Source organism: Megalops cyprinoides, chromosome 4, assembly GCF_013368585.1.
Source record: "Megalops cyprinoides isolate fMegCyp1 chromosome 4, fMegCyp1.pri, whole genome shotgun sequence".
In the NCBI taxonomy this organism is placed as follows: domain Eukaryota; kingdom Metazoa; phylum Chordata; class Actinopteri; order Elopiformes; family Megalopidae; genus Megalops; species Megalops cyprinoides.
This window is the reverse complement of record NC_050586.1, coordinates 28,548,075-28,560,168: the sequence shown is the minus strand read 5'-3', so window position 1 is coordinate 28,560,168 and position 12,094 is coordinate 28,548,075. Positions and strand designations below refer to the sequence as shown.

The 12,094-nt window shown below is 46.7% G+C and overlaps 1 protein-coding gene across 2 annotated transcripts in view; it reads left to right on the top strand.

Annotated features, from left to right (window-relative positions):
• The window catches only part of trpm3 (transient receptor potential cation channel, subfamily M, member 3), a 120,049-nt gene extending 109,784 nt beyond the window's left edge, over positions 1–10,265 (top strand). For both annotated transcript variants that reach the window (XM_036527157.1, XM_036527158.1), the window contains 8 exons: positions 89–229; positions 979–1,107; positions 2,487–2,738; positions 3,099–3,273; positions 5,168–5,318; positions 7,070–7,263; positions 7,722–7,854; positions 8,290–10,265. In XM_036527157.1, coding sequence (XP_036383050.1) covers positions 89–229; positions 979–1,107; positions 2,487–2,738; positions 3,099–3,273; positions 5,168–5,318; positions 7,070–7,263; positions 7,722–7,854; positions 8,290–9,757 — 2,643 coding nt within the window. In that variant the 3' untranslated portion in view covers positions 9,758–10,265. The remainder of the gene's footprint in view (positions 1–88; positions 230–978; positions 1,108–2,486; positions 2,739–3,098; positions 3,274–5,167; positions 5,319–7,069; positions 7,264–7,721; positions 7,855–8,289) is intronic.
• Positions 10,266–12,094: the final 1,829 nt, after the last annotated feature.

Genomic DNA, 12,094 nt, shown 5'->3' with positions numbered 1-12,094 from the left:
AAAAAAAACTCACTTGTCTCCTCTCTTTCTCTCCCTCTCTTCTCCTTCTTTTTTTTTTTTTTTTGCACCTCCTTGTGCCCCTCACCAGGCCATGCTGGGAAAAGTAACCACGGAAACATCGCGAAAGAAGGACGTTGAGGAGGTCCAGAACAGGCATAGGTTGATCCCGTTCGGGCGAAAGATCTACGAGTTCTACAACGCGCCCATCGTCAAGTTTTGGTTCCACACTGTGAGTGATTCTGAGTTCCACACACTGGGGACGGGTGTCACGTTAAAGCGTAACATTCTAATATAATATTTTTGCTATTTTTTCCAAAGGAGAAAGCTTTTAGTTAGGAAATTTCACTGTACATGTCAGGGAAGTGATTTGTAAAGTTTTTTCTTGTCCTTTTTGGAGAGACGATGAGCTTTAGATTTAAAATGGTGTTAATGCTTTATGAATACAGCTTTCTGTCTCTGCATCACCCCCCATCCTCCCATCCATAGCACAGAAGATCACACTGACAGCTGAGTGTCTCTGTTTTTGAGAGATAAAGCCTCCATGACACACAGAGTACTACACTGTTCTCTGCACAGGGTCCATAAGACTTCTGAAGACAGAACTGTCCGGGAGCAGAGTATCTCACTGAACAAAAACATCTCTGAAAGAATTTATAAATGGAAGAGCAAGAGTTTTATGCCTGAGCTTTGAGCTCAAGTTTGGAGCTTATACAGATGAAGATGTTTTACCCACTGTATTAGCACATGTCTTGGACAGGTCACCAGTACATTGTTGTTTCCACACTCAAGAGGAGACCAGTATGTTGTAAGGTCAACAACACAGGCCTTTTCAATAGTGCTGAGCGCCTAGGAAAGAGGCATGGAATCAGGGAGTTTCATGTCTCAAGTTTGTCACAGGATTTGGCTTGGCTGGTGTTCAAACCCACAACCTCCCAGTGACGCAGGTTTAGCATCTCAGAGAGTGTCTGTGTTCAACAGATGGCCTACGTTGGGTACCTGATGCTCTTCAACTACATCGTGCTGGTCAAGATGGACCTGTGGCCCTCGCCACAGGAGTGGATCGTCATCGCATACATATTCACCAATGGCATCGAGAAGATGAGAGAGGTGGGTCATCCACACACGCAGACACTGGCACAGAGGCAAATGGCACGTTGTCAGAAGTGGACACAGGTGCAAATGCAGACACAGATGCAAGCACAGACACAGCTACAAGCGCAGATGCAGATGCAGAATCCTTTGCTTCTCCCCCTCTGGGGGCTCCTGAGTCCCCACTGCATCTGAATTACCATCAGAATTGGGCTGCTGGTGCGAATAATATGTCCCAGCTCCAGTGACTGGCCCCCCGGGAGCCCATAGTGTTGAACAGGGCCCAGTCTCACACTGGTAAGCACACATTAAGCACATATGTGTAAATGGCATAGAACACCGATCCATGATCAATATTAGATGCTGCAGTTATTGAATTAAAAATTACACTTTAATGTGTGTGAAACAGCAAAATATCCTCTAAATACAGCAAAGAAGGAGCACATTTTCACCTCTGCGGTCTTCTCCAAACATGTTGATTGCCCATAGTCCTTTGGGATGAAGCCTCAGAGGAAATTGAACCCCAGCTGAAGCTGCAACAGATCCCAAGCACAAGCAATCACACCACCTTGTGTAAACAGAACTACTGGAGTGATACAGCAGTCTTCTTTCTGTTAAGAAAATTAAAGCATAATATATGCATGATATGGTTGCACGATGATTGCATGGCTGCATGGTTGTCACGTGGGATTAAAGGGGTGGCAGCACACATACTCAGATCAGCCAGGATAGTACAGACAGGTTACGCAGCTGCATATCACAGCACTTCTTATCTGCGTGACACACCTCTCCTGTCACATCAGAGGAGCTGCTCTGAAATATTTCTCAAACTCTCCATTATGTTACATCTCACTCTGCACCATATGGCTTCCCTCTCCCTCTCATAAAACTGCGCAGAAGTCTCTGATCCCTGTGAAACAGTCTTACACTGCCCTCTGCTGGTGGTCTGTGGTGCAGCATCACACACCTGTCACTTTCTGTTACCGTTTTAAGCTTTTTCTGTTTCATTCTGTTCTTGCAGTGTTATAATTTTTTTCTTTCCTTAACTGAATCCTCCTCACTAGCTCCTTCCCTTCTTTCCAAGCTTTTCTGTCTCTTATATTTTTTTTCCAAGCGTGGAAAGCATTTTTTTCTTCAGTCTAATTCTTTTGAAGCTGCTATACAGTTACTTGAATTTACAGGCAGGCAATACCTGCTCTTTCTTACACTGTGGTGCCTACAAGAGGGAAATACAACCAGTCAGGAACTGTTTCTGCTCCTGTGAAGAACACTTGGGATGTGAAAATTCCGTGGTACTCTCGTCCTCCTCCCCGCATTCAACAAGACCTTCTAGTTGCTGGGTCACTCGGCCTTCCTTTAGATCCCTCACACTCCCTCTCTCCCTCTCTGTCGCTCAGATCCTGATGTCGGAACCTGGGAAGCTCCTGCAGAAGGTGAAGGTCTGGCTGCAGGAGTACTGGAACATCACCGACCTCATGGCCATCCTCATCTTCTCGGTCGGCATGGTGCTCCGCCTCCAGGACCCGCCGTTCATGAGCTACGGCCGCGTCATCTACTGCGTCAACATCATCTACTGGTACATCCGGCTGCTTGACATCTTCGGGGTCAACAAGTACTTGGGCCCCTACGTCATGATGATCGGCAAGATGGTGAGTGGCGACCATTCACTGTCGTCAAACCTAAAGCATGTGACAGTTTGGCTCATGTTCAACAGAGCAAATGGAGCTAGGGCAGCTGCAGATTCCTAGCTGCATTGTTTTTTTTGAACAATTAAATTTTCAAAATTGTCATTAATGTCAGTATTGGAAAGTATTCATTAATTGCATAGAGATATTGCTTCCCATAGGCAGCAATAGAAATAACCAACATAAAATATTTTGCTTTTCCAGTTTTCTGTGCACTAATCAGGTCTGGCAAGCTATTTTCCAGACAGTAATCAGGACGGGCTAACAGAGAACACCACCCGACCCTCTCTCCATGCCCCACCCCTTTCCCCACCCCCTCAACAGATGATTGACATGATGTACTTCGTCATCATCATGCTTGTGGTGCTGATGAGTTTCGGGGTGGCGCGGCAGGCCATCCTCAACCCAAACGAGGACCCGTCCTGGATGCTGGCGCGAAATATCTTCTTCATGCCCTATTGGATGATCTACGGAGAGGTGTTCGCCGACCAGATTGACCGTAAGGCAACTTCTCAGGGGTGTGGCTGTCACCCAGAATCCCCCCCCCCCCCCCCCACCAACGTCCACCAATAATGACAAACCTGCCTCTGTGATAGGTGGCAGAATACCTTCTTTGGGCTTGTCAGTGACTTTTAGAGGGTTTAGAACAATCTCCACAAACATACCTGAGAATGCATTTTACAGGTCCTGGTTAGGCCTAACCTAAGCTGAAATCACATGATCAGACAGCCTCTCTACCTCCATATGTGAGTAGATCCCAGGAAGACTAGTGACCACTGTGTGGAAGCTAATGGCGATCCCAATAAAGATTAGAGAATAAAGAATATGTGTGATTAGCTATTAAGCCCTGCGACTTTCCGTTTCAAATTTCCACAGCATTTTAAGTTTTCTGTATCATTGAAAAAAAAAATGCTGTGAGTGAAAATTGACATCGGACTGATTTACTTATTCGACAATATTTCAGGCCTCTGCGTATTGTGCTTGGATTGAATCAGTCCTGTTTGTCCTTGATCAGGGCTGACTGTGGGCTGCTGAATACCCTGCTGATGTTAAGAGAGCTGTGGTGTAGACACTGCAGACTGCATGGACACGTGTGTGCGTGCATGTCTGTGCGTGTGTGCTGTGCGTGAGGGAGCCCAAACGGAGAACTGAAATAACGCTGTCGTTCTTTGTTTCAGATGTGAATAGTAGGAAGCTACAGCAAAGGCTGAATGAAAAACACTGGCTGGTTGAAAATTACTTTCGAACTCACGGAACGTGGCGTAACAATGGTCCATCACCACATTGCAATGATGTATAGCCACGCCATCCCATTGTCCGTGCCATCTCGCAACCTACCTCTAGGAGTCACCAGAGAGTAACAAAAAAAGGCACTTTGCACGATACATGACTGAGCCGACAGTGGCAGAGTTTCCATTGTTGAAGTTTTGTTTATTTCCTAAATGTAAAGCCTTTCAACCATAGTACTTGAAGGCCCTAATGCCTCCTCTTTGGCTCTGAGAAAGTCAGAGGTATAAAGAGAGCTGGAAGTCCCTCCATGACCAGATTTGGAGCTGGTTTAAGTGACTGTTGTGGGTATTTGAGCCATGCTTGCTTGACATGGAAGCCTGACTCAAGTCAACTACAAACTGCAGTGGAAACTCAGCCGATATCATCCTCATTCCCCATCACCCAAGCAGGTACGACTGCTATTGCAGTGCACATTAGAGCAACGTCCCTGCAACATAACCCCAGCACCACACTCAGCAGCATGGAGAAACGCTTGGTGTGGAGAGACGGGGCCCCTGGGACATCCTTCCCACCATGCCTCTCACAGCATCCTCCCATCGTGGCAACATGTTTTTTCACCTGGTTCAGTTGTCAGAATTCAATTGACTATAATGCAATGCATTTGCAAAATGCAGACAAAAAAGTATAAGAACTCCTGTTGCTTCAGTTCTCTAACCTTGGGCTTCCCTGTGTGTCTCAGTACAGTGAAAAAAGTTTAGTATATAATCAAACCTACTTATCAATATAACATCTAATTTTACCTCCCAGCAAACCACAGCAACTGAACCATCTCTGATGGAAAAAACGTATTTTCAACTTATTTTCAATACATTTTCTTATTTTACTTTACATTTGGTATGCAGTATACCAACATTCCTGAAAATGGTTTATTTTGGGCACGTATGGCGTCAATATATTTTAAACATATGGTCCCATGTTTAAATATATTGGGAATGTAAAGTACTGACGTGATAAATATATTTTTGAATATATTTTCGGAGATGTACATTTCAGCACATAATCTCCTCCCATTTTGGACACACCCCAGAGCACGCTGTATCATACTGCTGCTGTCGAACAGACGTGCGCTACCTCCCTCATGCCTCTCCCTGTCCGCCGAGCAGCTCCGTGTGGACAGAACATCACTGCGGAGGACGGCACCGTCGTGGCCCTGCCCCCCTGTAAGATCGGAGCTTGGATCGTCCCCGCCATCATGGCCTGCTACCTGCTGGTGGCCAACATCCTGCTGGTCAACCTCCTGATTGCAGTGTTCAAGTGAGTCCCGCTCTCTTAACAACTAATGAATTAACAAATTAACGGCGGAATAAATCAAAGAACAATCAAAGGAACAAATGAATGAATGAAAGTTTTAGTCATACCTATGTAACAGCAATGTTTACCCTATAGGGACTAACCAGGGGGAAGCCTTATTGACTCAGGTTACATGTACTGTTATGAAGAATAGTACTAGTGTACCATATAACTGAGATGTGTCTGATGCAGTGATTGATAAAATTAACATTCATCGTGATTTAATTGCACAAAGTTGACTAGCAAGTAAAATGTGATTGTGAAATTGTATTCCTTTATTTAGGTGTAGTACAACCTAGTCTACACTACTGAGCTAGTGCATCAGAGTCTCCATTCTCGGTTTGCCTTGATTTATGGTCTTAGGTGCATATTTGATTTCAAAACAGTTGTCAGAACTGAATGTGGGGTTTGGGGAATGGAATGGGATGGGATGGGGGTGTTGAGGGAAACCACTCTGGTAAATTTAATCTTCTGTCTTCGCTGGGTTTACAAGACACCTTTACAGCTCAGCGTAATCCAGAGCTAGACATCAATCAATCACAAGAGATAAGGAACGAATCCTATTTGACAGTCACAGAAAATCCCATCTAATAAGCCTTCCTTTCAATAAATGAAACAAAACTTGACTTGTCAAACATCTGTAAATCAGCACTGCATGCACGCACACACACACACACACACACACAAACACAGAGACTGAAAGCTACAATAACAGTAATTTGTCATTTGTGTTGTGGCATCCCATGAATGTGTGATACATCACCCTTTGCACCAATGGGAGGGACCAGTCTGGCTGTCTGCCGTTATTCTTCTCTCACTGTAGAGTAACACATTTCTGATAAATGACAGTGTAGGGGAGAGAGTAATTGCACATGTCAATATTTACTTGCCATGTTTCCATACAGTCATTCTGCAGTGATTAATGAATTCAGCATGTTCGGCAAGGAGCATGTTGTGCAATGTGTGCTCAAGAAAAAAAAAAAAAAAAAAAAAAAACTATTTTTAAGTACAGTGTGTTGCTGTTGTGATGAGGGTTCCATTTGGAGTGGAAAGTTTTGTATGACCCAAAGGCAAGATGAGAACAAGTAAGGACACTAAGGTCTTCCTGTGAAAGACCTTTCATTGGAAGAGGAAACACAGCACAGTGACACCGAGCAGGAGGAGGTGCTGCTCCCCAGTCTCCCCAGCAAACGCACACTTGCACGCAAGTAAACCTCAGAGAGGCGAGGCTCACACGATCAGGGGCGTATCCCTGAGTCCAGGGAATACGTTGTTATACTGGTGAGGTTTTTAGAATGATGGAAAAATCACACCAAGCTGAGAGATTCTGCAGGAGTGGAGCAGAGAAGGAACCCCCACGCCCATTAGACTCTCACACTTCCTACTAGGGACATATGACCTTACAGGCGAAGGGAATTTTCCCCACCAGAAGGTTTCTGGTTCAGTTTCTAGATAGGCTGTGGTGCCGATAAGACAGTACTTATGGTAACTTGAATTACTTTACTAAATTTCTGTCTGTAAATGGATAAGATATACAGTGTAAGTTGCCTTGGATACGGATGTTAGCTGAGCAAATTTTGAAAACAAATAAAGGATAGACCCTATATGCCTTCTTTGGAAAGAGAGGATCACTCAGCGTCCACTTTTTTTAGTTTTGTTGACGTGCAGAACGAGGTGGTCAGCGGTTTGGTTTCTTTTCTTTTTCTTGACCGCAGTAATACCTTCTTCGAGGTGAAGTCCATCTCTAACCAGGTGTGGAAGTTCCAGAGGTACCAGCTGATCATGACATTCCACGAGCGGCCGGTCCTGCCCCCACCCCTCATCATCTTCAGTCACATGACCATGGTCCTGAAGCACCTCTGCTGCCGCTGGCGCAAGCACGATGACGACGAGCGTGACTATGGCCTCAGTGAGTGAACCCACCTGGACCACAGCAGAATGGGGCTACTGAGCCGGTCATAAGCCGAAAGGCTATTTATTGCTAGTTTGCAATAAATGCACTGCACTGCTCTTTGAGTAACTGCTGACCCAGTTTTCTGGGTGTGAGAATGTCTAAAGTGTCTAAAATGTCTAAAATAGTCTTCTCTTTGTGCACGAGGACAAAGGACTTAGGATCCCATGTAAATTTCCGAGGTAGAATTTTGGGCTGACATATTTCCTATTTTTAAAAACGTAAACTGCACTTACTTGTCTCACATTAAGAGGTGCTGTTCCCCACCCCTCACTCCCCTCCAGGCCAACAACCACTAACTTGTATTGTTTATATTGCAATGGATGTGGAACATTCCACCAAAACCAGTAAATAATTATTCACAAAAATTACAATGCCCTGTAATTGTGGTAAATTTTACCTGATCTATTTTACAGAGCTTTTCATCACGGAGGACGAGCTGAAGAAGGTGCATGACTTTGAGGAGCAGTGCATCGAGGAGTACTTCCGCGAGAAGGACGACCGCTTCAACTCCTCCAACGACGAGAGGATCAGGGTGACGTCTGAAAGGTCAGAAACGCTCAGTGCCCACTGTGGCCTTCACACCTGCCAATTTCCATCAGACAGACACCTGGAAAAGAGCCAGAAGTGGTTACGCTTAAATATTCTGTGAAATAAGAACGTGTGAATGGATGTGAAAAGATTATGTTTCTGTCCAGATGGATGTTTTATGTTAATCAATTGCCTGAAGTCTGTAATTTACATTACATTATATTCACACATTGTTAGTTGTCCAACTGTTGTCCACAATCCCTTTCCCTCTCTCTCTCTCTCCCTCTAACTCTGTTTCTCTTTCTTTCTACCCCAACTTTTTCCCTCTCTCCCCCTCTCCCTCTGTCACTCCTTCTCCCTCTCTCTCTGTCTCTCTCTTTCCCTTCCTCCCTCCCTCCCTCCCTCTCTGTCCCTCTCTATCCCTCCCTCCTTCTCCCTCCCCCTCTCCCTCAGGGTGGAGAATATGGCCATGCGTCTGGAGGAGGTGAATGAGCGGGAGCACTTCATGAAGGCCTCGCTGCAGACGGTGGACATCCGGCTGGCACAGATGGAGGAGCTTATCACGCGTGTTGCCGTGGCGCTGGAGCGGGTGGCAGGCATGGAGCGGGGCGAGGTCAACAAGGTGCGCTCTCGCACGTCCTCCGACTGCACCGACGCCGCCTACATCCTGCGGCAGAGCAGCTTCAACAGCCAGGAGGGAAACGCCTACCGCATCCAGGAGGCACTGGAGCAGACGGGCGAGGGGTCCATCTCGCCCACCTCGCCCACCATTGTCCCCCCGCGGGGACGCAGCCACTCCTTCTACGTAGGCGGGTCGCGGGAGAGGGGCGGCGGGATGGAGCGGATCGAGGGCTTCTTCAAGGAGCGCTCGCTCAGCCTGCACCGGGCCAACAGCTCGCAGTCGGTGGCCTCCGCCGCGCCCAAGGAGCCCAAACCCCTCCCCCTCAACACGCTGTCCGTCTCCCACCAGCACCGCCCCTCCTCCTGCATCGACATCTACGTGTCAGCGTCCGAGGAGGGGCAGCCACTAGAGGGCGAGCCCGACCCCCTGAGGATGCCCGCCTTCCCGCGGGACGCCTCCCTGCACTCCGAGATCATGGAGGTGGTGCTGGCCAGGGGGGCTTACAGCGGCGCGGGCGAGGCGGGGCCGGTGGCGGACCGGCTCTCAGAAGGAACGGCCGTGTTCGAGGACAGTGCCGCGGTGGACCTGTCCCTGTGCTCCAGCCACCTGCTGCCCGACAGCCTGCCGCCCTGGGACCTGGAGCCGCCGCAGGCGCTGGAGCGCTCCAAGAGCAGCCGCTACCTGTCGGCCGCCGCACCACTCTTCCTGGAGGACCCGCCCATGGTGAAGTCGCACAGCCTGATGTTCACGCCGCGCGGGTATTACGGCGGGCTGGGCGTGCAGGTGAAGGCGGCCGAGTACACCAGCATCACCGACTGCATCGACACGCGCTGCGTCTCCACGCCCCACGCCCCGCCCGAGCGCTCCGACTCACCCGGCGGCTCCTTCTTCGAGAAGGCCCCGGACATGGGCGCCTCGCACCCAGAGAGGGAGGCGGAGCTCAGCCACGCCGAGTCGGACCCCGAGGACCCCGAGGCTCTGCCCGAGCCCCGCCGGTCGGCCACGGGGGGCATGCTGGGATACCAGGGCGGAGCCGGGATGGGGCCATTCAGTACACCCCTCTCCCGGCTGGAGCGGGCCAACAGCTGCTCGTCGGAGGACTCGCACACCGCCAACGCCCATGCCCGCAAGAGCTTCTCCATCAGCGAGAAGATGGACAGGCAGAGGAACTCTCGCAACCCCTTCCAAAGGAGCAAGTCCACCACCAAGCCAGAGGGTAAGATGGACACCCTGTCCATGAGGAAGCTGACCAAGCCCTCCGCCTTCCGTAGCTTCGACAGCAGGCAGAACTACACGTAATGGGCCCGGCACCACCACCCCACAACCACACCACCCCACCCCCACTCACGCCCCTTCCTGCCTCCCCCAGAGATACTTGTCCAAAGGCTAATGAACTGGGGATGACCTTGTCCAACTCCGCACGAGAGCAGCGTTGTTCGATACCCACCCGCCGTCAGTTTCACCCACAGTCTTTTGACATAAATGAAGCCATTTCCGTCCCTGCCTGCATCACTAGGGAAAGCATACGAAGATCGTGTTCATTTCTTTGATTTTTAAAAAAGTGCAATGTATTATGGAGAAACAGAACTAGAGCAGAGGTGCCATCGACAAACCAAAAAAAAAAGAATATTCACTGGGGACAGAAGAGGAGGGAATTTCAAATATTATTTCTTCCACAAGGACAATCATGGTTTGTGTTTATGTGTTTTCCTTAACAGACGTACTGTTGTCACAGCCTAGAGAATGTCAAGTGTCAATCATAGAAAATATTCTTTTTTTTGTTTTTTTGGTTTTGATCGTTTTACCACAACCCTCTCACATTCGGTATTAAACTGCTTTCTTGTTCTGAGTATTACACTCAATTGGACTGAATAACCTTTTGGTGTCACAGTTTATCGTTGTGAAGCAGAAAGGACATTATCCTTCTCTGATCTGAAAACAATCTTTCAATCAAAAATTATTCAAGAAAAGACCTAAATTAATCACTTGACTGATTTATTTCTACATTTGGAAAAACCCTGAAATTCTGTCTCAGTGTTTTTTTTTTGAAGTACTCATGTATGTGGATGTCTTGACCTTTGACCCTGTTGATTGAACCTCTTTGCCTGCTTCTGCCTTCATGCTGCTGTTATTTAACTTTCAAAAAGTTGCAAAGAGTTTCTCAGACAAGCACCCCATGTCAAAGCAATTGAAATTGTGCAAATGTCTTCCCTGACTCCCAGCATCCTTTGAGGTAGGAAACAGTGCTGTTTTCAGTAGACATAGTGCTTTCACGACACGTTCTGAAGCAGAAGTCAAGTTCTTTTGAAAGATGGCCAAAAAGGCCAAAGGATAAAAAGCAACTACATTTAACGAATCACTAAATTGCTGACCTGAAAAAGGGGGTTGATTTAAATCTATTTATGAAACATTGTTCAAATTCAGACATGTCACTAGTCTCCTTTAGCAGAATGATGCCAATTGTATTTTGTTGTTTTTTTTTTAATAACTCTAATGCAGAGACGCCTCATTTGCAACTGACTGGACCAATTATTGCAAAAAAAAGAAAAAAAATCACTTAAATGATTTTTTAGAGTGATGCTTACAATTCCAATGCAAATAATCTGTCCCACAAATGCCAAAGCTGCTTCACAACATCTGTATTCCCTGTCATTCAGGAACACAAGACAAGACAAGCTCATTAACCAATGTATGAGAAATGGCCATTGTGACTGTCAGTAGAGAAACATTTTAATAACTTTGCGTAACACTGTACCTGTTGAACATGGCAACTAGTTTCATTCTAAACTAGCCAAAATTTTTTAAAATGTGATAGTTAAAGGTTTATGCAGGTAACAGGAGCATTAAGGAAAGGAAGTTAATTAATAGTTGAATTAAACTTAGGAAGTGTGTTTGTTTGGATGCACGGTGCCAAGCAAGTGTGGAAGTTGTACACCAGACTGACTCCTCACTCCCTGCTCTCCCCCACACTAATCTTATCTCAGATCAGCACTCAGTAAAGGAGCTCCTGCTGACAGGTAATGAGCTCACCTGCAGGCAGCAGGAGCTGCACTCATCCCTGGGGTTTCATCATTAAACACCTGTCGACATTTTGAAAGGGAGTATTTTCAGAAATATGCACAAGCATGTGTTCTTCAGGGTAAAATTCATATCCCCTTTGCAGAAGGTTCTGGTTTGTCCTCTAGATAGGTGCTGTAAGTCCATCTAAGCAAAGCACTACACTGACACATGAAAGTCTGCCAAAATGAGATTTTGCATGCAATACTTCTCATCAATGTTATATATAATAATGTGATCATTGTAGGATATTGTGACCAAAAGAAGGCCCTTGACCTCCCTGTGAACTATGTCACAAATCCTTTTTTGCAGTCGCGACACTGTTGAATATGTTGTCAACAGCCATTTATAAGAAGAGCAATTATTACTATAGTACGCATGTTTTGAAGTGAAACAGACAAGTAAACTTAACAGAATCCAATAAATCAACTATTGTCATATCAGTGACTGATTTCTGTCAACGTAAGAAATTTCAAGCTTAGTAAATTAGTGGTGTTCATTTGTTTAAGGAAATAACTACGGGGAGCCAGACCAATACGACAGTCTACTCTGTACCCAATGTAGTCTGCCATATCTCCA